At 38.7% G+C, this 21,671-nt stretch overlaps 2 protein-coding genes and 1 non-coding gene across 3 annotated transcripts; 2 read left to right on the top strand and 1 right to left on the bottom strand.

Annotated features, from left to right (window-relative positions):
- Window positions 1–141: 141 nt before the first annotated feature.
- Window positions 142–2,545, bottom strand: LOC146477255 (N-alpha-acetyltransferase 38, NatC auxiliary subunit-like). The gene is made up of 4 exons (XM_085113704.1): window positions 2,510–2,545; window positions 2,389–2,430; window positions 1,549–1,729; window positions 142–536 (listed from the first exon to the last, which is right to left on the bottom strand). The coding sequence occupies exons 1-4, from the start codon at window positions 2,531–2,533 to the stop codon at window positions 454–456; spliced, it is 330 nt and encodes a 109-aa protein (XP_084969830.1). The 5' UTR covers window positions 2,534–2,545; the 3' UTR covers window positions 142–453.
- Trnaa-agc (transfer RNA alanine (anticodon AGC)) lies at window positions 1,357–1,429 on the top strand. The gene has a single exon. It is a non-coding gene; the product is annotated as a tRNA-Ala (tRNA).
- A 108-nt stretch (window positions 2,546–2,653) lies between the features above and the next one.
- LOC146477254 (RNA polymerase II subunit A C-terminal domain phosphatase SSU72-like) lies at window positions 2,654–20,083 on the top strand. Its single transcript, XM_085113702.1, has 5 exons — window positions 2,654–2,908; window positions 3,045–3,188; window positions 10,664–10,803; window positions 16,314–16,432; window positions 18,120–20,083. Exons 1-5 carry the CDS (start codon window positions 2,811–2,813, stop codon window positions 18,219–18,221), a joined length of 603 nt encoding a protein of 200 aa, XP_084969828.1. The 5' UTR covers window positions 2,654–2,810; the 3' UTR covers window positions 18,222–20,083.
- The last annotated feature ends 1,588 nt before the right edge of the window (window positions 20,084–21,671 follow it).

Raw genomic sequence — 21,671 nt, 5'->3', positions numbered from 1 at the left:
CTATGGAAAATAGCCTTACAATGTAAAAACTTAGACAAGCTTGACCTTGGAATTTATGTTGAAGTTTCTTCAAATCCTTGAGTTACACCTTGCCAATAACTACAAGAGACAGCCCCACTAGCAAATAGAATAATACCAAGCTTGTAACTGATAATTTTTTTTTATTTTATAAATGCCAAAAAAAATCCTATTTTGCCATTTCCTAACCTTTTCAGAGGTACATCTTATTCATTTACACAGTCAGTCCTGTTGACTTGCTGGACTTCACTTAAATACAACCATCTTCAGGCTGGAGAGCTTGAAAAATGACCTTCAGAATTGTTCTCCAATAAAAAATTAATAAACTTGCTGTTAAGTTGTATTCAGAAACTGCTGCATGGTGAACCATTATTTTACCACCATCTCAAACCCACACTGTTTTTCAAATGTATGTTCATTTTGATGATAAACTTGTCACTCAACATCTATTTCAATGGAAACAATGTGTTTTCCTGGTACCATCGCCAAGCCAAGGATCCTTGGGTCCTCTTTTTCATCTGGCACAAAAAAGAAAAAACAAAAAACAAAAATTCAGTAAAATCCTATAATATCTTTCAGGATTCTAAAGTATCCAGTTAAACAATGAGTGTTTCTTTTTAGGGAATACCACATACTAGAACTTTGCCCAGCCAATATTTTATGGTTTTAAATTAACCAAGATTGCTACAAGGGCTTAAGTTAACAAGTTAAATAAGAACATAAAATTTCCAAGGGAAACTACCAGACCCAAAGTTCCAAAGTAGAAGTACTGTATTGTTTTTGTTGTTCACTATCTTCACCACTAAATCTTGTTCTGAGCAAACCTCGCTGCAACAGGCAATTCAAATTTAAAGCTTGCCAATTTGACCATTTGAGCAGGCAAGAGGCCAAAATAAAAGATGGATAAATAAACAAATTTATTGTATTAATACAATTAATACAAATTTATTGGAATAATAGTATTACAAATTATCCTATCCTTCCACAGGTGAGTTATATCAATCTGGATATTTTCACTACTAAGATTAACAGTACACTATCTCCCAATAGTGTCTCCCTGTGCATGAACACTGTCACATCATGATCAGGCGGAGCTTGAACCAATGAAACTCTGAGAAAGTTTTGTGGTGAAAGTTATAATCTTTAAATGAATGTGAATATATGGAAACATATTTTTTTTTTGAACTGTGGATGAAAGATGAAATGGAAGTACTAATTGTGAGGATCTTTCTTCTACTTCATCTTTCAGTTCAAAAAAAATATATGTTTCATATCTTCATTCATTTATTCATCCTTCACGGGTATATTACCAACTCACAATACGACCAGCTCCCAGTTGGCTTGATAGCTCAGTTTGTAGAGCACTGCACCAGCATCGCAGAGGTCATGGGTTCGAATCCCATTCAAGCCTGAATTTTTCCAGGCTTTCTTTTCACAACTGCTTAAGTTGCGTACTAACTGCGAGAATCTTTCTTCTATTTCACGTTATAATCTTTATATTAACTGTAACTCAGTGACCAAAATACACACCTGAAGAGCCAACAAACTCCTGACAGGACCCCAGAATAATGTTCCTATCCCGGTCAGTACACAGGAAGGAGCCAATCAATGTTCTGCCATCAGAAATCTTTATTCTCATAATCTTGTTCAACCATGACTCTAAAAGTTTCCTTTTCTTGCTCTTCTCTGAATTGCCACTGATGCTGTCAGTCTTATCAGGAAATAAAATAAATAAAAAGGGGAATTCAGCAGTAAACTTTCACTAGAAAAAATAATACGGCTGGTTACGATGGTCCCAAAAAGCTGGAACTAAATGTACATGATTTAATTAAAACCTTCAACAGAGTAAACCCAAAACAGAGATGTTTATAGTAGACTCACACTACAGGGTGACTGTCACTAGGTTTTTAGCCACCTGTTACATCTTTGCTGATGCTTCACACCTGAAACATTCTTGTTGCTTTGTGGGTGAAATAAAAATTATAGATCCATCAACATCAAGGTTCTGCCAAGAATATTTAGCCTTAACATGTTTTATGGATTTAATGGCCCATAACGACCGCTCTGTACTATCTTGAACACTCATTTTACACCAATCATTTAACAAAACCAAACTCTAAGTCATGACAGTCACTGTAAACAGCATTCAAGGGAAATGAGACAGGGCTGTCATTACCGTAAGCTTTCTGCCATTTCCAACAGTGAGAGGGCTTTAACCCGGGACCTCCGGATTGGAAGTCCGCGCCTTGGACCACTCGGCCACGCTGCCTCTTACTGAATAAACTTAATTGGACAATAATATTACTGCCAAATTAAGTGGTACGACTTAGCTAAGATATTTCCCTTGAGTTTATAACATAAGAACCATACCAAGTTCGTTGATAAAACTGGTTCATCGCTGTCTTCTGGAGGCTGTAAATGGTAATCACGGTGTAAAACGATCAGAGATTTTTAAATACAAAGAAGAAACTGTGATAAAAAGAAGTTTTACCAAATCTGTCTCTTCGTCCGCCATTTTTTTTCGAAGTACTCGGCAGGGACTAAGTAAGATCGTTCCCGGATGTTTGGGTGCGGTTACCCGGATATTGAATTGACCAATCGTTTCTTAATGACGTCATGGTTATTGCGTTGTAAACTTTTCGTGGAGTCCATCTTTGTTGGTTGTTTAGCAATTTGCAAGAAGAAAAATCCGTTCCCATCCAAGTCATCGGAAGGTTTTTCACTTATATAATAGACAAATTCCCTTAATCGTTATCCCATCTGTCCATAGCTTGTTAATTTCATTGTTATTAATGCCTCTGAACCTGAAAAATATGGTTCTTAAGTTAAGAATCGCCGTCGTTTGCTCCAGCAACCAAAACCGAAGTATGGAAGCGCATAATTTTTTAAGGTAAAGCTTGAAATGTTCAAATGCCGTGTAAAGAGATGTTTTTCATCTCATAGAGTGACAAAAAGCGAAATATCGGGGTAGGTGAAACCGTTTGAAGGGAAGAGAGAGGAATATTGTTTCGTTTCTTTTGTTTCAGCAAGCGAGGATTCAACGTTAAATCGTATGGATCAGGAGTTCAAGTGAAGTTGCCAGGCCCAGCCCCAGACCAACCAAACACATATGCATTTGAAACGACCTACGATGAAATGTACCGAGATTTACTGAAAAAAGACCCTCAACTGTATCCAGTCGATTTTCGAAGTTGAAAAAAAGCGTTGTTGCTATTCAAGGGTAGCACGCAATCACTAAAGACGGTAATCCGGTAAAGAAATTGCTCAGATTCTATTTGCATTCCAGCACGTACGACACACTAAAAAAACTTCCCTCCCAACGGCAGGTTGATATGTTTTTTTGTTTGTGTAGAAATACGAAGGGCAAAATTCATTAGTTTGGGATTTTTTCATTTTTTGTTACCATGCCTAAGATTAAATTGTTAAAGACTGGATGACTATCCATTGATAAATCCTTGTTTTCGTCTAGTAATAGAATACAAAGTAAGTATCAGAGTTTCCTGGGTTGGGGTCTTTTAAGATACAAAACCAAGGTTGTAGTAAATTGGGTAAGAGGAAAGAAAAGGGCATAAAGGCCCCCTTTATTGTTACAGGATTCTGAATGTTATTTTTTTGCAGCCTCTTTGAGTCCTTTTCAAGAGCGGAACGTTGCAGCTAGAAATGTAAAGCCTGTGCGACAAGCTACAATGTTGAATTGAACTTTTGTCAAGTTCTTAGTATTAGTAGAGGTAGTAAATAATTCATGTGGTTAAGGGAGCACAGTGCTTTACATATTCGAGACAGACTCAGACAAAGTAAGACGGTGGAACACAAATGGATCTGATTGTGGCAAAGGTAAAACTTTGTTTTCGTGAGACACATTTTAGCGTGAAGTATTGCTGAAATAAGCTTTAGGTGTTTGATGTTAATAAATTTCAGTATGGATCACTGTGTTTTAGTGAAATAACCTACTGAAAATCGTCCAACTCCTCTGCTCTCTCTCCCAATCCTACCCTCAATGTATTTGACTTCCCACAAATCTACCAGGGTTGTTTGCAGAGGGCTTTACCCCAAGCCTGTATGCCATATTGATACTGGACAAGGTATTCAATGAATTGATTTGTTTCATTTGGACTTGAGTAAATTTGAAGTTGGCTGACAGCAAATTAAAATATATTTGGCTTCCTCCCCAAAAAATGAAAAGAAGGTCCTTCAGAAGTCGAAGTACTGTATCATCCAGTCTGTTGATTGCAATCAAGATAAACTGAGCAATCTTGGACATCCCCCATTTTCACCGAGTATTCTAACAGTGGCAAACCAGTGTTCCTCTAAAAAAAGCAGCTAATGCCAGGGGTTGTTTCGGGCATCTGAAAACCCTTGTCTGGAGAACCTCGAGAAAAAACTCAGGCATACAGCATCTGCAGACTGACTGAACCGTGTGAACAGTATAAAGTACAGCTGTACATGCTTGGCATTCCTGATGGAAAGAACTACCTTGCTTGACCAGTGACTTGCCCACCCCAAGCGAACTGAACACAATGTTGGAGCGTTTGAACAAGTCTTCTAGGACTGTGAAGTACTGCATCTTCCCAGAACAGAAACAACTGGTAAATGGCCAGATAAAACGAATAAGCTGGACATGTGGAAATGAAAACTGGTTAAAACAAGGACCAGTTAACTTGTATATTATTTCATTCAGTACGGGCTTTGAAGATTCTTGGCTCATGGTGCAGTCAAATCTTGGAACTTGTCAAGTCATTGACATTTCTGTTGTAAACAGTTCAATTTAGCTTAACCTTGGGTGAAGGAAGAAAGTAAGTTGACCCCCCACCCCCCACAAAAAAAAGGTCCTTGTATTGGCCAGCATCATAATGTACCCCTTGCCAGTGAAATGCTAATAATATCTGCAACTGCTTCCAGCATGCCGAGGGTTTGCAGCTGGGTAAGAAGTCTGTCAAGGGGTCAGACTTTCTTTTCTTTTCTTTTTTTTTTTTTTTTATCATACTTCGAAATTTTTCATGCAAAGCGATATTGTTGATTCTAGAGCTCTGATTGGTTGTTTACTTGTAGGGTCCTTTGCCCCTAAGTTTCTTGTTACATTTGGGAAATCGTTGCCAACTTGCTACTGATGCCCTTGGTCATGAGTTCTGTCATTGCCACAAATCGATATGTTCATCAAGCATTGATGGCTTCCAACTGGTCAATTAGAGTGTAAGAATTATGAAGCAGCTTCTTGTTTGCACATTTACTTTGTGTAGGACAACAGCCTTGCTTTCCACAACTCCAGCATTTTGAGTGGCCAGGTGGATGACAAACCAAAAAGGTGCTACAAGCTATTAAACACTGTGAAGGGGCAGTGATATGGGGGCATCACTGCAAAAACGTAGACATGAAAGACCAGCACTAGATCAATAGTTTTATGTTGATACCAGTCAAAGAGAGTGCTTTACCAGCATGCTTTAGCTCAAGGATCATCCTTGACTGATTGTAGGATTTTGATTCATTTTGTCAGTTTAAAATTCTGAGTCATGGTAATCTCGTACCCAGATCCCCTCACTCTTATAGTGAGAGCATCAATCCGTTTTACTAATGTAATGTGTCGGAAATGTGACACATTGTGTGACTGCACATGCTCAACATTTGCAACAAACAGACTGCTCACAAATTGTCAGTATGGATTTTCAAGATCAATTTGTTGCTGTAAAATGTCAAAAATATTTTGCCCATCCTATTCAGAAAAGAAACAATTTCTGAGAAAGAAACCAGCCGCTAAGTTATGTTAATGGTGCTTAAAGTGCAAGCACTGTATTACCCGTACAAGTTACAACTGTAGTTGTATGCGTCAGATTGCCAAGCAAAAATTTTCAGGAAAATTTAGCAGAGAGGAAAAATAAAAAATGCATATCTATAAGAACTTTCGTAGAAGGACAGAAGTGTTGAGATATTTTTTTGGCAACATTTGCACCTACGTGTGCGCAAAGCAAAGGTTTAAAAATTACTGCAAAATGGTGATGCGCGTGCATACCCATTGGGACATTTTCATTGGTCATCCACTCATGATGGAGACTGACCAACTTTACCAAATGTTTTCTCCAAAGACAAACATTGTCACTTATTCAACACAGTAAGAGGTTAACACTTTTTGGAAGGCCACTTAAACATCCAATCCCTTTCAAATTGAGTAAATAAAAGGGAAAGCATTCTGTTGTTGGCCAGCATGACTCTACCTTGTTAAATTCTGCCTAAAAAAGTGAGTAACAGCTGTGACATTACATGTACCAATGGTAGTCAAGTAATATTATGTGATGAACACTGGTGTTGGCAAAACCGACCATCCAAATATGTCTAATGTAAGACTGAGCAGTTTGCTATTTGCTCTTGGCACAATCCAGTGATATCCATGTAGCAAAATGTTAACATTTTGTAATTGGTTGAAATTCTAGTTTGGTTTTCTGTGTAAGCTCGTGTATTTGTTCCCGTGGCTCTTTGGGAATGTATCAATCTTTGCATAGCAGGTCTATAAGATTAGCAACAAGCTTATGTTAAATGAGTTAGATTTTTGCTTCTGAACAAACACCTGAAAAAAGTTATTTCCAGTCAGTTCTCTCAAAGCATGACCCCTTTTATACAACCAATCAGAGCCCAAAATGTTTGCATTGATTAGATATCTACAATACTGTTTGGCCGTTTGGAAAAGTAGGCACAATCAATGCCTATCTAAATTTGTGACAAATTAGGTAAAATCAGTGTGCCCTTCCTAAGAGGTCCTGTTATGAGCAATTTTTAATACATTTTTTTGGTTCCATTTGATAGCTTTGTAAACTTTTTGGTCTCAATAAAGCTGCAATTAATCTGTTAATAATTAGCAGTTCATTAATTAAATTAAATGGAGTCCCTTGGTTCATTATAGTTAATTAGGCACTGTGATCGTGCAGGAGTTCAAATCTGTCTCCAAGTTTTGGGTTTTCTTTATATATTTGTTTTTACATATGCAAATGGCATTGCATTACTTTTTTTTTTTTTTAACTTGTGAGATGAGGTGACAGTATTTCAATTAGTGCGTTAAGCCATGGTGATAAGTTGATGACTCCATTGGTAACTAGAGTCTGAAAGTTCCCTTTTTTGTCAAGTTGTATTGTACTCATTTCACCTTTGTGCTGTTGTCAGTGGCCAGTTGATAATCTTAGTAAAGGTATTGGTGGTCCATCCAGCAAAGTGCAGTGACTGTACTATTCGTCTCGTGATGTGGTCTGTTAGAGCTATCAAGAAAAGAGGTCCACAAAGGGGGATAAGCTTATTAGAAGATGGAATGTGACATCAAGGAGTGTGAGGTGCAACAGATGGGCAATGGACATTATGACAGTTGATCTGCAGCACTTATGAGATGTGAAAGTTGACAGGCAACAACAGGGTTAAAGAATGTGGACACCCATGCCATGGTCATGACACAGTAAAGGAACATTGTTGTCACGGCTAGGAAACAGCATCTCACAGGAAAAACAACCGTAGCATGCACTTCATCCTGTGGTGTCAACATTTTTTTTTTTTTATTTGGTTTGGCATTTTACCCTCAAGAACTCTCTTACGCTCACTCGCTCACTCTGTTCGACATCAGCACCCATTGCATTGGTCATCACAACAACAACAGATCAAAAACAATTGCAAAAATTGAATGCTAGATGGCGTAGTTTCTGCGTATATGTTTGCTGTCACATTGTTTCTGGGACTTTCTGCAGACAAAGGTTGCAACAAAAGTCCAAACTCAGTCAGTTTATCCATTTCATTCCAATTCCCAGCATTCACTCTTGTGTGATGTCATCCAGAGACCATAATTACATAGTAACGAGTTTGGCATGTCCAAAGTTCCACTATGGTACAAACCTGTTTCCCAAACCCAGAAACAGCTCCTGAGAATGTCAGGATATGTTGTGTGGGATTACAATCAGAAATAACCTTTTTGTATAAGGTTTCTTTTGTTTGATAATTGACTTATTGAAATAGCGAAGATGTAGAATTTTTTTCAATAGGTTTTGAGTAGACATGTATCTGGTGTAAAAAATCTAACATTTGAGCAAGGTATTATATTCCTGTATGGAATTTGTCACTTACAAGCAAGTGTAAGCATCAACGAAAGCTCACAGTGAGGACCACAGGAATATGCTGATATGTCACCAAGTCTTTGCTTAATTTTGTGGTTGCTATGGCAATAGCAGCTACAAGATAAAAATTAAAACCAGGTAACCAAGCAACTTAACCCATGGTGGTTCAAACGGTGGTACAGGATATGGCAACCCTTTATCCCAAGCAATTACTACTTCGTAGTGAGAAGTCCGAGTCTTCCTATCTGTATTCCAAGTGACTACATTATGGGACAAATGAGGCACCTTTTAATCATGCTTTAAATTTTGATACTTGGTATCATATCAGTAACAATGTAACAGTAATATTTTGAAATCTGAAGCAGTTTCAGTTTCCAATACAATTCAGATGCTCTGTAACATCTGCTTGCAACCAAAGCTCCATCACTAAAGTTGTTTTGCACTTGAAAACACGGTACTATTTTAAGAAACTGAATGAAATTAACCACTTATGTAGCTGCAAAGTTTTTTCCTAATTTTTAAAGAGGGGCAGGATACCATATTGTATATGGCCCACAAAAATTATCCCACATGGTCTGTGCCTTTCTCTGACTTCTGCAGTATGAATCATCAACTGAGGAGTATTACCACAACCCCCCACCCCCGTACATAGGGTGGTCCCCCCCCCCCCCAATATTTTGTGTTTCTTCAATGGTTTACTGGGACCTATTCATACCCCTGGATGGAGAAAGAGAAAGGATGAAGTAAACTGCAAACAACTTGATTTAATTTCTGTCCTTAAAACCACTCTTCTACTTGAAATTGGACATTACACAGAAGCGCAAATTTTGAAGAACCTTTGCTTGAATGGTTATAAGTACAGGCTGTCAATTGTGTGATCTCCATGGTTACAGCTGTGTGACCATAATGGACTGATGGTGTCTATCCTTCATGAGTAAAGAAGACCTTCGTCTGTAACTTTAGCTGTTGAGACTGATTTTGGCACAGTGGGGAAACGACAACTGGGTGGCTGCAGAGATGGTGTTAGAGAGGCTGTTATGCGGCGCGTGGGCTTTACATGCTGCACACATGTTGGCAAACATGATAATGGCTGTCCTGCGGTACCACCAAGATGAGCAGTTTTGTGCAAGAATCTCCTTGGGCAAGGGCTGCCATTACAGACCTGTATAGTTACTTATCAGTCGCAGTTAACTAATAGGAGCCAGATGAAATCCAAATTGGTCGGGACATTTCTTCACTGTTGAGACTTTTGTGGCCTGCTTTTTGAGCAGCAGCTGTGGCTTAGCTTTAGGTATCATGATACCAACAGGTATCTGATTGGATCAGAGGACTTGGGTTATGGCCAGATTAAAATACTTACTCTGGTGTTGTCGACATTGTGTATGAGCTGTTGGTGCATTTTTTGCACACATGCAATATGGCTCAAAGGATCTTGTAAAGAAAGTCAGTTATTACAATGAGCTTAAGATTTCTGATAGGATGTTGCAGTCTCCAAGCACCTGTATGTCAGAAAACCATGCGTTCTGCCTCCATCTAGTGCTAGAATCTTGTGAAAATTTGACTTGGGTCAACATAATTGCCCAAGCAGACATCATTGAGAAACACGAACCAAGAAAGATCTTCTTTGGGCCTTCAGTTTCAGTAGCATTAAGTTACTTGGATAATATGGAACTCCCCCTGGATGAGATGTCAGTCCATTCATGCTGGGTTACCCCCAGCATTTTTACCCATATTTTATACACCTGGACAAAGAGAGAGATGATGGATCATGGAGTTAATTTTCTTGCTCTATAATATACAAAGTCCAACCTTGTCTCAAAGTAGTAGCTTATTGATCTTCAAGTGCTAAGGTCATGTGCTTACCACCACACCACCATGCCACTAATAAAAGAATTAAGAAACCTTGAATACGATTGCACAATTTGTAACACTCAAGTTTTTCTGTGCCGTCAACACCCCATAAATGTGTGTTCATTGTATGTGATGAGGACAACAGTGGTAGTGTTTGATGATGGGCTCAGCACGTCGATCCACAAATGGATGGTCAATCCTAGCCAGGCCAAAATGCCTGCTGCAGGTGCAGGGATAGACATGAGGTGTTGATGCAGTTTGGCGATAAGACAAGACCAGGAAATGGGATCCAGCATTGCTTGTTCCCACGAGGCTGGGTTTGTGTTGAGTGATTTTAGGAAGTACCTTGATGGAGTCTTTAATGCACTTGAGTTGGCCATTGTGTGCTCACTAATTCCTGTGCACAGATTGTCAAACTACAAACCCACTCGAGCATGGTGCCCTCATGGCTGTACTAGCTATTGTCATCCAAATATTGGTGTGTGGGGTATAAGCCAAAATGTTGGAGAATTGGGGAGGGGGGGGATCATATGTTTAAGTCTTTTCATAAATGTGTATTTAAATGAGGTGAAGTTGAAGAGTACCCTTGGGGGGGGGGGTGTCTTATTGGGTGTGTCGTACATAAGTTTGACATTTTATTTTTGTTATGTAATTTCTTCATTGTTGATGCATTAATTATGTTCAGAACAAAAACTCCTTAACTCAAAGCATAACAGATACAAGCAAAATGGAATCCTTCACATGCTTGATAGGAACAGAAGAATAAAGCCTCACCCAGAGAGATTTCAGGAAACAGAAGAAGAGTTTGATCTTGTGGTGACAGTTGAGGAGCGAGTGTATGACCAGGTTATTGAGTGTAAGTATTACTAAATTGCCATACTTAGAACTGTTAACATGTTAGGTCACAGTCACAACCATTTAGTACAAAATGTCTGGGTTGACAAATGTTTTCATTGGCTGCTTCACATAAATGTAATACTTCACTTTCATTTTTTATTGAAAAAATTATATTTATAATAGTTATGAAATGCTTCCGGCTGGCAGCAGCCTGTTATTTGAATAGTGCAGTCGTTAAAAATTGCCTGATGAGTGTGGTCCTATAACTTCAAACCATACGAAACAGTATTGTCGCAATAAACAATGATAACTCCTGAAGCCTGCAAGACGGCAATCAAGACTTATCTTTTTAGATAAGCCTTTTTATAGTATTTATATATTTAAATTTCGGTTAAATATTTATGTATTTAAATTTTGGTCATTTGTATTATGATCCTATTGTATTTGAAAATTTATATTGATAATTGCACTATAGAAATTAAAAAATTATTATTATTATTATTATTATTATTATTATTATTATTATTTATTAACTTCTGTGAAGAATTATAATACAATGCTCCTCAATCAAACGAATTGAGCGCTCTACGAAACACATTCTACCCAGAATGCCAGTAGTCTTTGATTATTATATATTTGTTGAAGCTGTGTTTTTATGACAGAGGGATAAGGAGCTAATGCCTTTAATACCACGTCTTTGTGTTTTTAACTATATATGAGATTGTATCACCCTGAGCTGGAATGAATCCTACTGTGTTATAGTCCATGGGCCAGAAAGTGAAACCCTCCCCCCATCTCGGGATTTTTGCAGACATGTATCATTTTAAACCTCTACCCAAGGGTATTCCAAAAATCGATGTTTGCACTCGATCAATTGGTGGGTGTGGCCGTACGGCACCATTCTTTATTTTAATCAACGTGCCACAGGTTACCCATCCCGAAATTTTACAAACAATCTTCTTGAAAGCTATTATCTATGGAATTAACACACAAAACTGTGCATACTCACTCTTCTCCATCTCCTCTGCTAGATGATAGCTCAACTATCACTTTTAAGCTTCAAAGTTGACTACTGCGCATGTCACAAAGTTCATTCAGCCTATGCAAGGGGTATATGTGAAGTGATGCATAAGAATTACTTAGGTTTCTTTGCTGTAAATAAAACAGAGCAGTTACGCACCTTTTCCAGATTCACTGGAAACAATCAGTATGAGTTGCTTGTCTCACGATGTAGTCACTGGCTGTGGTCCGCTACGTATTGACTTCTTATTGCTAGTCTTCATCAGGTGATGGGGTCGACAGATTACGCGTCACCATTGTCAGCAGGCCATTGTGCTACAAGAGGTAAAAGTGATTAATGTTCGTCACCCAGTTTCTCCATGGTAAATTTAAGAAGAGATCCGCGCTTTCCGATACAGCATCAGGCATGTTGTCGTAATCGAGACTGCTGTCATGTTCATCTTTGGGCGTGACCAAGGGGCTGGCTATTACATCTGCTAGTTCTTGAGGCATCAGATTGCCGGCAGTCCAGAAGATTTCAAGCTGTCCTTTATTGTCAATGGTCCAGCCATGCCCATCAGGTCCGGCCAGGGAAATATACTTGGTGTTGGGTCGTCTGCTTTTCTTCCAAAGAGTTTGATAGTTAGCTCTTCGGATGTGCATTCGTAGGCTCTCGTGACAAGGAGGAATATGACTTATATCCACTCCGTAGTAGCTTGTCAGCACTATTCCTGGCTTCGCACTGAACCTCTCAATAAACTTCTCATGTCTTCGGTAGCTGATGTCAGCCGACTTGCTGCCATACATTAGGCACGTAAACTACTCCAGATCTTCAAATACGCTGTTTTCTACGTCAACAGATGTTCCCAAAGCATGGAATGAGGGAAGAAACTCTTGTTCCTTTTTAAGGAGTTTCAGGGGTGTCACTTTCCCATTTCGCACGAACGCGCTGGTAGTATCGCAACCAGTACATGCGTGCAGGACTGTGAGGGCAAGATTGACATCAACTCCGAGATCTCTTGCAACTGCATGGATAATCAAGAGACGTCGCTTGTCACCCGTCGCTTGTTTACTTCGTTGCACAAAAACCTCTTCCAGTCACGAGGAACTTTGGTAGACGGTTCTTTCACTAGATGTGCCTTAGCAGAACCTCTTCGCGATCGTTCTACTCCTTTAATTGAACGAGGATGATAGGAGTCCGTCACAAAGTCAACACGCTGTGCCCATGGGAGCTGATCAAAAACACATTCAGCTAGCTCTCCAAATGTGCTTGGAAGAGAAATCCTTGCCTGCTGCACCGCATTCCCGTCTATGATGTAGCAATCAAATGCCACGGTGGGTCTCTGTACCAAGTGCAATTTCTCTGCTAGGGAATGCATCAACTTCGACTTGTCAGTCTTTATCAGAGCACCATCTGCAGGAGCGAGTGCCCAAGGGACCTGGCCCAACGGATAACTCAGCACGTTTTCCAAGCGAACTTGATGCTCTAGCGCCAGTATCACCAGTTGCCCAAAGACTCTCTGCTGTTATTTCTATGTTTCTTCTTTCCTTTCCGCAGACCATTGATGATTTTGCTTGGGTAGCAAACGTTTTGAGATTCTGTTTCTTTACTGGAGAGGGAAAGATGGTCCTCTTCTCTACTAGTCTTTTCTGGACAAACTCCCAATGGGCCTTCTTTCCAATCGATGTCATCAGCCATCAGTATGTCACTTTCGACATCTTGGGGCACAGGAGCGCCGAATGTAAGACAGTATAGCGCATCTTTGTCTTCGATGGTGAATGGATTAGTGAAATTACTAATGGCCTGTAAAACACTGCATGTGTCTCGCTCGCTCTTCACAATTTGCGATCCTCTCACATCCTTGTGCGATGTAGCCTCCGGGCTGTCCATACTTGCAATCTCTTTGGTCGCTTGTAGATAGCTCGCCCTTGTGTGCCGTGTACGACACCATCTGTAGGACGCCGAACGATTCCTGCTAAAACCAACAATGCCGCCGTGAGATTTGGCATGGCGGTTGTTTGTTTGCTCGATGGTGATGTCAACATCGTTCCTGGATGATGGTACATACGATCTGTTGATCTGAAGCCATTGCGTTTCAACAATTCCTCCGCTCCGGGATGTGAATTTTCCAGGTTTAACATAATTACCAGGTAGAGTGTGGAGTACCTTTCATAGTTGGGATGATCGAAGCTGAAGAACAAGCTGCACATCTTCTGAAGGCTTGCAAGATGAAGCATTAGATTGTTCTGTTTGGTAATAAAAAATTACTGGAAATAACGCCTTGAGGTTTGTTAGAAACCTCATATGTCATGTCGGTTGGGCGTACTCGATAGTTTTTTTCTGACATTCAAATTATCTCGAGAAACACTTTTTCCAAAAAAAATCATTTGCATTTCAAGACGTTGAAAAGGACTGATTTATCGACTGAAGTAAGATTATTTGCTATAATATCTAACTGTTATATTGATGTAATATATTTAATCAATCATAAAACATCTTAGCAAGCGAGAGAAAGCAGCATCAGAGAACAAAAACTTACCTGTCCGCTTTTCCAAAATGGCTGATTAGAAATCCGAGTGTTAAAAGGATTATTGCATGGATGGCCGAAAACTGGGCAATACATCTTGGGAAGCCGCATGAAAAGTACTTGAGGCACTAAATTGTCGGGCGAGGTGTTTTTTGTGCCAGATCTCCCCCAAATCCCACGCAAACCTTGAACAACTGTTGCTTTGTTTAAATTTATTGGCATTGCCTAGAAAGCGTAGTAATCCTCACAGGTGCATATTTAAAACACCAATAGCCACGAACTATCGTGGAAAGCAGTTCCGGTGCTTTATAATGCTGCGTTGTTTACGAAATTTCCACATCTAATAAATTTAAGTAATTATGCAGAGTTTCTGTGCGACACGATCGTATACATAATCTTATACAGTATAGGTATAAGCTGCATGAACTTTGTGACATGCGCAGTAGTCAACTTTGAAGCTTAAAAGTGAAAGTTGAGGTATCATCTAGCAGAGGGGATGGAGAAGAGTAAGTATGCGCAGTTTTGTGTGCTAATTCCATGGATAATAGCTTTTAAGAAGATTGTTTGTAAAATTCCAGGCTGGGTAACCTGTGGCACTTTGATTAAAATAAAGAATGGTGCCGTACGGCCACATCCACCAATCGATCGAGTGCAAACATCGATTTTTGGAATACCCTTAAGTAAAGGTTTAAAATGATGCATGTCTGCAAAAATCCCGAGATGGGGGGAGGGTTTCACTTTCTGGCCCATGGACTATTAATTAAGGTTACCCGATACCTTCAGAGGTGTCTCGCGTTTCAGCGATGTAGCGCGTCCAGTTTAAACTGTAGATACCTAAACCCCCATATCAAATTAAAGCTTATAGAGCTGACTATCAAACCATACCAAGAATTTTGAAATGAAATAAATTGTCGAATTTTTCACGACCTCTAATTGCCAGCGTCCGAATCACCTTTTTAAAGCTACAAGTCAAAGTGAATTTTGTTTTTTGCTAATTTAATTTGCTCCTCAGTTTCTGGGCCCAAAGCGCTAAAAAAATGTGTCTGCGTTTTGCCATATTCAATCGCAGTGAAAAGTTATAGAGCATTTTTGAAATAGGATGAAAAAAATGTGGAGTAATCATACAAAAATCACTCTCGGAGAAAAAATATTTCGAAAGAAAAAATTCGCAGACACGTTTTTGTTGTTTATATGTTAAACTAGCGACTGTCCAAATTTGAAGGCAAACAAACAAATTCCTTTTGAGTTTTAGCTCTTTGAAATGGCTCCTCCAAGTGTAAAAAATTTATTTGAGAAAACAGCGCTAAAAATTCGGCAATTCATTTTATTTCAAAATTCTTGGTTTAGTTGGATAGCCAGCTCTATAAGCTTTAATTTGATATAAGGGTTCAGGTATCTACAGTTTAAACCAGACGCGCTACATCGCTTAGACGCGAGACACCTCTGAAGACACCTCTGAAGGTACTGGGTAACCTTAAGTACAGTGGCAAAGTCAGGTGGGGAGGGGAGGGGAGGGCATGTGAAGCATGGTACCTGATAAAGCGGGGTTTGATGGTAAATTATTCTCAAAGGTTTACGTGTTTCATTTAATTCTTAAAACGTTCACCATTTCTTAAAACTGGCCAGATACTCTGACTGGTCAGTTCATAAATGGAATGTAAGTTATTTTAAAAGGCTGGTGCTAGAAATTCTTCAGAATGGCACACTGTGAAGACAGTTTGAGGTATTTGTAAAGAAATATTCAAAGGGCTGCCTTGTAACCAGTCATTGTATAATTTTCAAATTGGTGCATTGAGACAGGTAGAAAGTTCCATAGATATCTAGGGCCGTGTGATTCAGTATGATTACTTTAGCTGTTCCAAGGGAACCAACAGTCACTATATTGCAAAAACTTCAGGGATAAAGGGACACCACGCCTCTTTTGGAAACCTGGTATGTGAAATGGATGGAAGAGTTTTTTAATGCAAAAATTCTCACTATAAATTATTGTGTTTTCTTTCAGATCTTAATTCAAGAGGGGCCCAAAGCTACTCTCCTGTTCATGTAGTAAACCTTGATATCCAGGATAACCATGAAGAAGCAACATTAGGAGCCTTCCTTATATGTGAAATGTGCCAAGCTGTAAGTTTGAAATTATTTAATGCTACTTGTTCTTCTGGCCGCATGGCAGTAGTGTTATGATATGGTTAGGATCTCTGCCCTCACAATATTGGTTGCGTCCTGGGAAAAAAAATCATGGAGCTCTCCTAACATAAGATGAATCCTGATACTAAAGAATGCAATAGCTTTCTATTTGGACAATAGATAGGTTACATGTTACCTTACAGGGCTCCATGAATCCACTCTCTCATCTGTACCCTGGGATTGCATTGTTGGGCAAGATACAACCAATTTTGACAATTATGTACATACATATACGCAAACTTTATTTATATTGAAAAATTGCAGAATACTATGCCGCACACAAAATTCACACACTAGCTGTTGCTTCTTATGCCCTTATGCTATGTTACCACTTGGTTGTTGGGGAAGATTGGGGTCATCTCAAAGAAACACTGTATGTGCAATTTTTGCAAATATCTCAAAGGTGGTAACAAATATTTGGAATATCTTCCCAATTTTTTTAATGAGATTCTGCTAGGCAAACATGTATGGTTATTAACTTAAAGGGACACTGTCACAGTTGAGCATGCGCGCGAGCACCCCACCGAACTTGAAAACATCAGCCTGATGTTTTCAAGTTTTGTTCGACAAATTCAAAATGGCGTCGAGTAGTGGAGGATCTGGGCATGGCAGGAGAACAAGTAATTCAGGGCAAAAACGGACGCTTGAAGTGCAAAGCGACTACAAGAAACTGTAGTTTAAGAACCACAAACGAATTTAATTGAAACAAGATGCCTATACTGGCATTTACGCGTGATGCTGATTCATTTATTCCATTTGTATACTTCGCAGATTGATTAAACTATCCTTGCTAATGGAATAGTTTCAGTCACGATGATCCTGTTATGTTGTTTGCCTTGTATTTGTACTGGAAATCCATTAGTGATTACGATTTACGATAACGTAAGCTCATAAATGATCTCTTCTCAGTCTCATCGTGGTTCTACAAATGTCAAACAAAGCATGATTCCTTCGCCAGGAACTCTCCAATCTCCACCGTGTTAAATGTCCAAATGTCGAGTGCTTCTTAGAAGTTATTCTTTCGATTTACCGCTTCTACCGCGGAAAGTGCCATGTCACGCATCAGTGACGTCGTAAACAAAATTATGCAAATTTCTGGTGAAATGAACATTTATGATGCAATCCAACCAACCTGACTTGCATGTGATTCGAAGTTGCAGCCAATAAAAATCACACAATTCTTTTGCGACGGGCACGGGATACGGGAAAGTTAAAAAAACAGGGCAATTTTTGACTCCCAAGACGACGAAAGAAATGCGGTCCCGAATTTAAGATGCTGGCTGACTACATCATCCCGCGTAAAAAGAGATATTTCAGTCGTGGCTGCAGGCAAAACGTGACGCAGGATATGCACCCTGCAATGAGAGCAAGTTCGTGACTCATTTGTTGTCTTTATAATTAAGACACCAGTAAGTTATGTTCACACTATTTGCTTTTTGCACGGGTTTTTTTCTGCTTACATGAAACAAACACAGCTTCCCAGCATGTCAACATAAGTGAGCTCTACTGCGCAAGTCGACCCGTGACAGTGTCCCTTTAATTTAGTTTGTGTAATTTTGATTGTTGCTGTTGTTGTTGTTACTCTTAAGTAATTGTCACTGTTTTGTCATTTTTTTCTTTTTAGATTGAGAGCCTGGACGACTTAGAAGATGAAATTGAAGATGTAATTCCCAAACTGGAAAAGAAATGGTCTAGGAATCTTCTTCACTCGGTAGCTTTCTACTGAGTAAATATTTATATAAATAGATTATATATTTTATTTCACAATTAGTGTAAATAACTGTTGCAATTTTGTGATGTCCTGGTTTAGACTAATGACTTGGAAACTTTAAAGTGTATATAGGCTTGTTAAACCAGCCCAGATTTGTAACTTAAAACTGATGGTAGCAGCAACATGACTGTCTAATGTTTTGCTGTGATGCAAGCCTTTACAAAGGTTTGAGTAAATGCAGGATTTATTCTAGACCAGCCAACACAATTATTACAATTTGCATGTTAGCACATAAAATTTGAGTTAGTGAATCAAATGCACCAGAAAAAAAAATTACAAGGAAAATTGTTTTCCTATCACAAAGAGGTTTTGCATTTTGAATATTTGCTTTTTGCATCATTTTCCAGATGGTCCTATCACTTACAGGCAAATATTCATTACAAAATACCATTCTGCTATATTTAAATTGAAGTTGGTGGTCTTAAGCCTATTTCTAGAATAAACCTTGCAAATGTATTATTTTGGCCATGACGTTATACACAACAAAAAAAATTAAAATTAATTGTGTTATTTATGTTGTGAAGTGTACAGAGCAGGTAGATCTGTTCATCATTGCAGAATTTTTGAACTACTGATTATTTTATATAGTGCAAATGCAAATTCATTCTGTTTATTTGTCATGCCAGTGTATAAAATCTAAAAGTAAGCTATTTATTTATATTGTCTCGATTAAATTTGTGATTGCAACATGGGCTGCAGGATTAGGGGTATTTCCTGTCATCCTGACTATCTGTTTTTAGTCAAAAACATTTTACTGCACAAGGTCAAGTTCAGTATCAAGCATGTTAGTTTGGTAAAAAAAATTAGAGTTAGCTAGCATTTGGTCTTATGGAAAATGCATGACTTGCAAAATTTAAGTCAAATTTGGTGCACCTCACAGAGTTGAGTTTTTGTGTGAAGCAGTCTCCAAATCATTTTTTTTTTTTTTGTAAGACTCAGAAAGCCTAATGGGCTCACAGAAAAATGACTAGTTTCGCCATCTTGCAAAGTGTTGAATTTGCCATTTCGCACCGATTAAAATTTTCTTGTTGCTTTCAGAAAAGGTAACAGTACTACACGAAAAATTTTGAATCTTAGTTTCAAGGTGTCTCTCAACATTTATAAAAAGTTTGCAGCTCTTAAACATTTTTGGTGAGTTTTGAGAGAGATGTCCTTGCTTCTGCAACGAGACCTTTTGAGGAAATTATCAACTAATAATGCACTAGTTGTCTAGATTTGGCAAGGTGGGTGGCTTTAAACTACCTACAATGATCTCAAAGTGCTACTAGTGTTTTTGGGCACCTGGGGGCTATGCAGTGCTTTCAAAGTTGATACAGTGTTCATTTTCTTGTCACCAATTTGTGGGATTAAGTGTTCTAAAAATCTTATTTTTGGCAAAATAGGCTCTTTCTTAGTATTTTGTGAAGTACCTTTACTGGTAGTAGTATTTAAAGTAAACACTTCAGCGTCACAGACAAAGGGGGAGAAGGGGGTTGGCCAAATTGAAATGTCTCCTATGAAAGAGAAAACAGACTGAGGCATCAGGGGGGTGGGCAGGGGTAAAAGCACAGTTTGTACCGGTTTAACCCACCCACCCCCATTCCCTCCGATTCATTCCTCTTTTTCGCTTAAAAGGAGCTAGCACTTAAAATGAAAAAAAGTCTTTTAATATAGTACTATGTAAGATAGTGTACGTAACTGTTTAGTAATAATTATGCAAATACATAATTATCTTTGTGTAATTCTCCTGAGATTGTGAAACTTTCGACGGTATCTGCTTTTTTTTTTTTCAATTGAATGTCTAAAAAACAAAAAAATAAATATTTTGTTTAAAACTGTGGGGTTGGTTAATTTAAGCGCGTTATGTTTGGTTTTCATTTAACTCTGAAGGTTAAGTTGCAGACCCTCAAGAAAGGAAGGCGCGCATCCAGATCGGTTTCCACCATTTCACGGTAAACGGTCTGGTTTTTGACAATAAATAGTTATTTTTAGAATATGGAAAATGCCTGTCGGTGTGACTTGAAAACCCAAGAAAACGGCACTTTCAAGCGGTTAAAATTTGACATTTCCCGGGGAAACATGCCCAAGACCCCGTAGATCCCCATTACCGGAAAATGGTCATTTTTTATCCTGGATCCGAGTCTGAAAGAAGTGGTCGGGTACATAACTTTATTGAAGCTCCTTGAGTGAGGCTTTTCAGAGACGAGGATGAATAAAAAAAAAAAAAAGAAAAGTTGCACAAAATAGACAAAATTATGGGTCTATACATTAATATTTTGTCTAACGTAAAATTATGAATAATTATGACGACTACACTGTATCGAGTAAGATTATTAGCTGGGGTATGGGGGAGTTCTGTCAATTGCACCTCGTCACGTTCCATACGATGGTAAAGTGATCCGTGACCACAGAAAAAAACAGCTGAGAGAGACACCACGAACACTCCATCCAACGAACGCGCATGAACGTCCTCGACCGCGCGGATGTTTAAGATTCCTGTTCCAGTTGTTTAAAGAGCGGATAGCATGTACTCCAACCACCACAAAAAGGGTAGTGATTTTATTACCGAAGGCTCTTTGAACAATAAGGCCCTAAACAAGAAGAGTCTTCCGATGCATATAACCCCTTTATTCGGATGATTAGGCAACACTCCTGCCTCCCGCGATTACTGACACTGTCTTGATCACCTTCGGTGGTGGCGCGATTTGGGATTCTGACATTTGGGTCATACCCAGAATAGTTAGATTTCCTGAGTGCAACGGGGTGTAACCGGCAATGAAAAAATGCAAACGAAGTAGAATTGAATGTTAGACAAAATGAGTTCATGAATTCTTTCGGGCAAAAAAGAATCACGCTTTCTCTTCTTCAGGCTTCCTTTTCTTTTCTTTGAAGAATAATCTTTCCCATACGAATCGCGTTTTTTTTTGTTTGTTTTGTTTTATTTCACGTATATTTTACAATGCGACGCGCCTTAGGCCTTACCGTGGCCACCCAACAAACGTTTTTTTACAAGTTAGCCAATCAGGATACACATGTCGTTTTGTATTTTATGAGCAAGGAGGAAGATATCCTAATTTGGCAAACTTGTAAAAAAAAAAAGTTTGTTGGGTGGCCACGGTAAGGCGCGTCGCACTGTAAGAGAGAATTTAAAGTTCATCTAAAAAGTTTATGAATCAGCTTGGAGAGATTGTTGATGGTCAGTATGACGAACAAAACTCGGCCGTCGATAAAATCTGGAACATGGAACATCCCAGAACATGAAATAGAACGAAATAAATTAATAAACAAACAAACAAATATAAAAAATATATATACGAAAACTGAAAATGACACTAACTATATTATGGAAAAGATAAAAAAAATCAGTTTAAGTAGAATAAAAGAAAAATCTCTGTTCAAAAATGTTCTTCATCCGGTCACATTTAT

This window comes from Pavona decussata, unplaced genomic scaffold, assembly GCF_977016875.1.
Source record: "Pavona decussata unplaced genomic scaffold, jaPavDecu1.1 SCAFFOLD_71, whole genome shotgun sequence".
NCBI classification, from domain to species: Eukaryota; Metazoa; Cnidaria; class Anthozoa; order Scleractinia; family Agariciidae; genus Pavona; species Pavona decussata.
Note: the sequence above shows the minus strand (reverse complement) of the source record. Positions and strands in the feature narration are given on the sequence as shown.

Excerpts from the sequence above, each read along its gene's own strand:
- LOC146477254 (XM_085113702.1), top strand. The coding sequence starts at position 2,811 with ATGCCTCTGAACCTGAAAAATATGGTTCTTAAGTTAAGAATCGCCGTC. Across the intron at positions 3,189-10,663 it reads CTGAAAAAAGACCCTCAACT|ATACAAGCAAAATGGAATCC; the intron begins GTATCCAGTCGA and ends AAAGCATAACAG. Across the intron at positions 16,433-18,119 it reads TATGTGAAATGTGCCAAGCT|ATTGAGAGCCTGGACGACTT; the intron begins GTAAGTTTGAAA and ends TTTTCTTTTTAG.
- LOC146477255 (XM_085113704.1), bottom strand. The coding sequence starts at position 2,533 with ATGGCGGACGAAGAGACAGATTTG. Across the intron at positions 2,431-2,509 it reads CGGACGAAGAGACAGATTTG|CCTCCAGAAGACAGCGATGA; the intron begins GTAAAACTTCTT and ends TACCATTTACAG. Across the intron at positions 1,730-2,388 it reads CAGTTTTATCAACGAACTTG|ACTGACAGCATCAGTGGCAA; the intron begins GTATGGTTCTTA and ends TTTCCTGATAAG.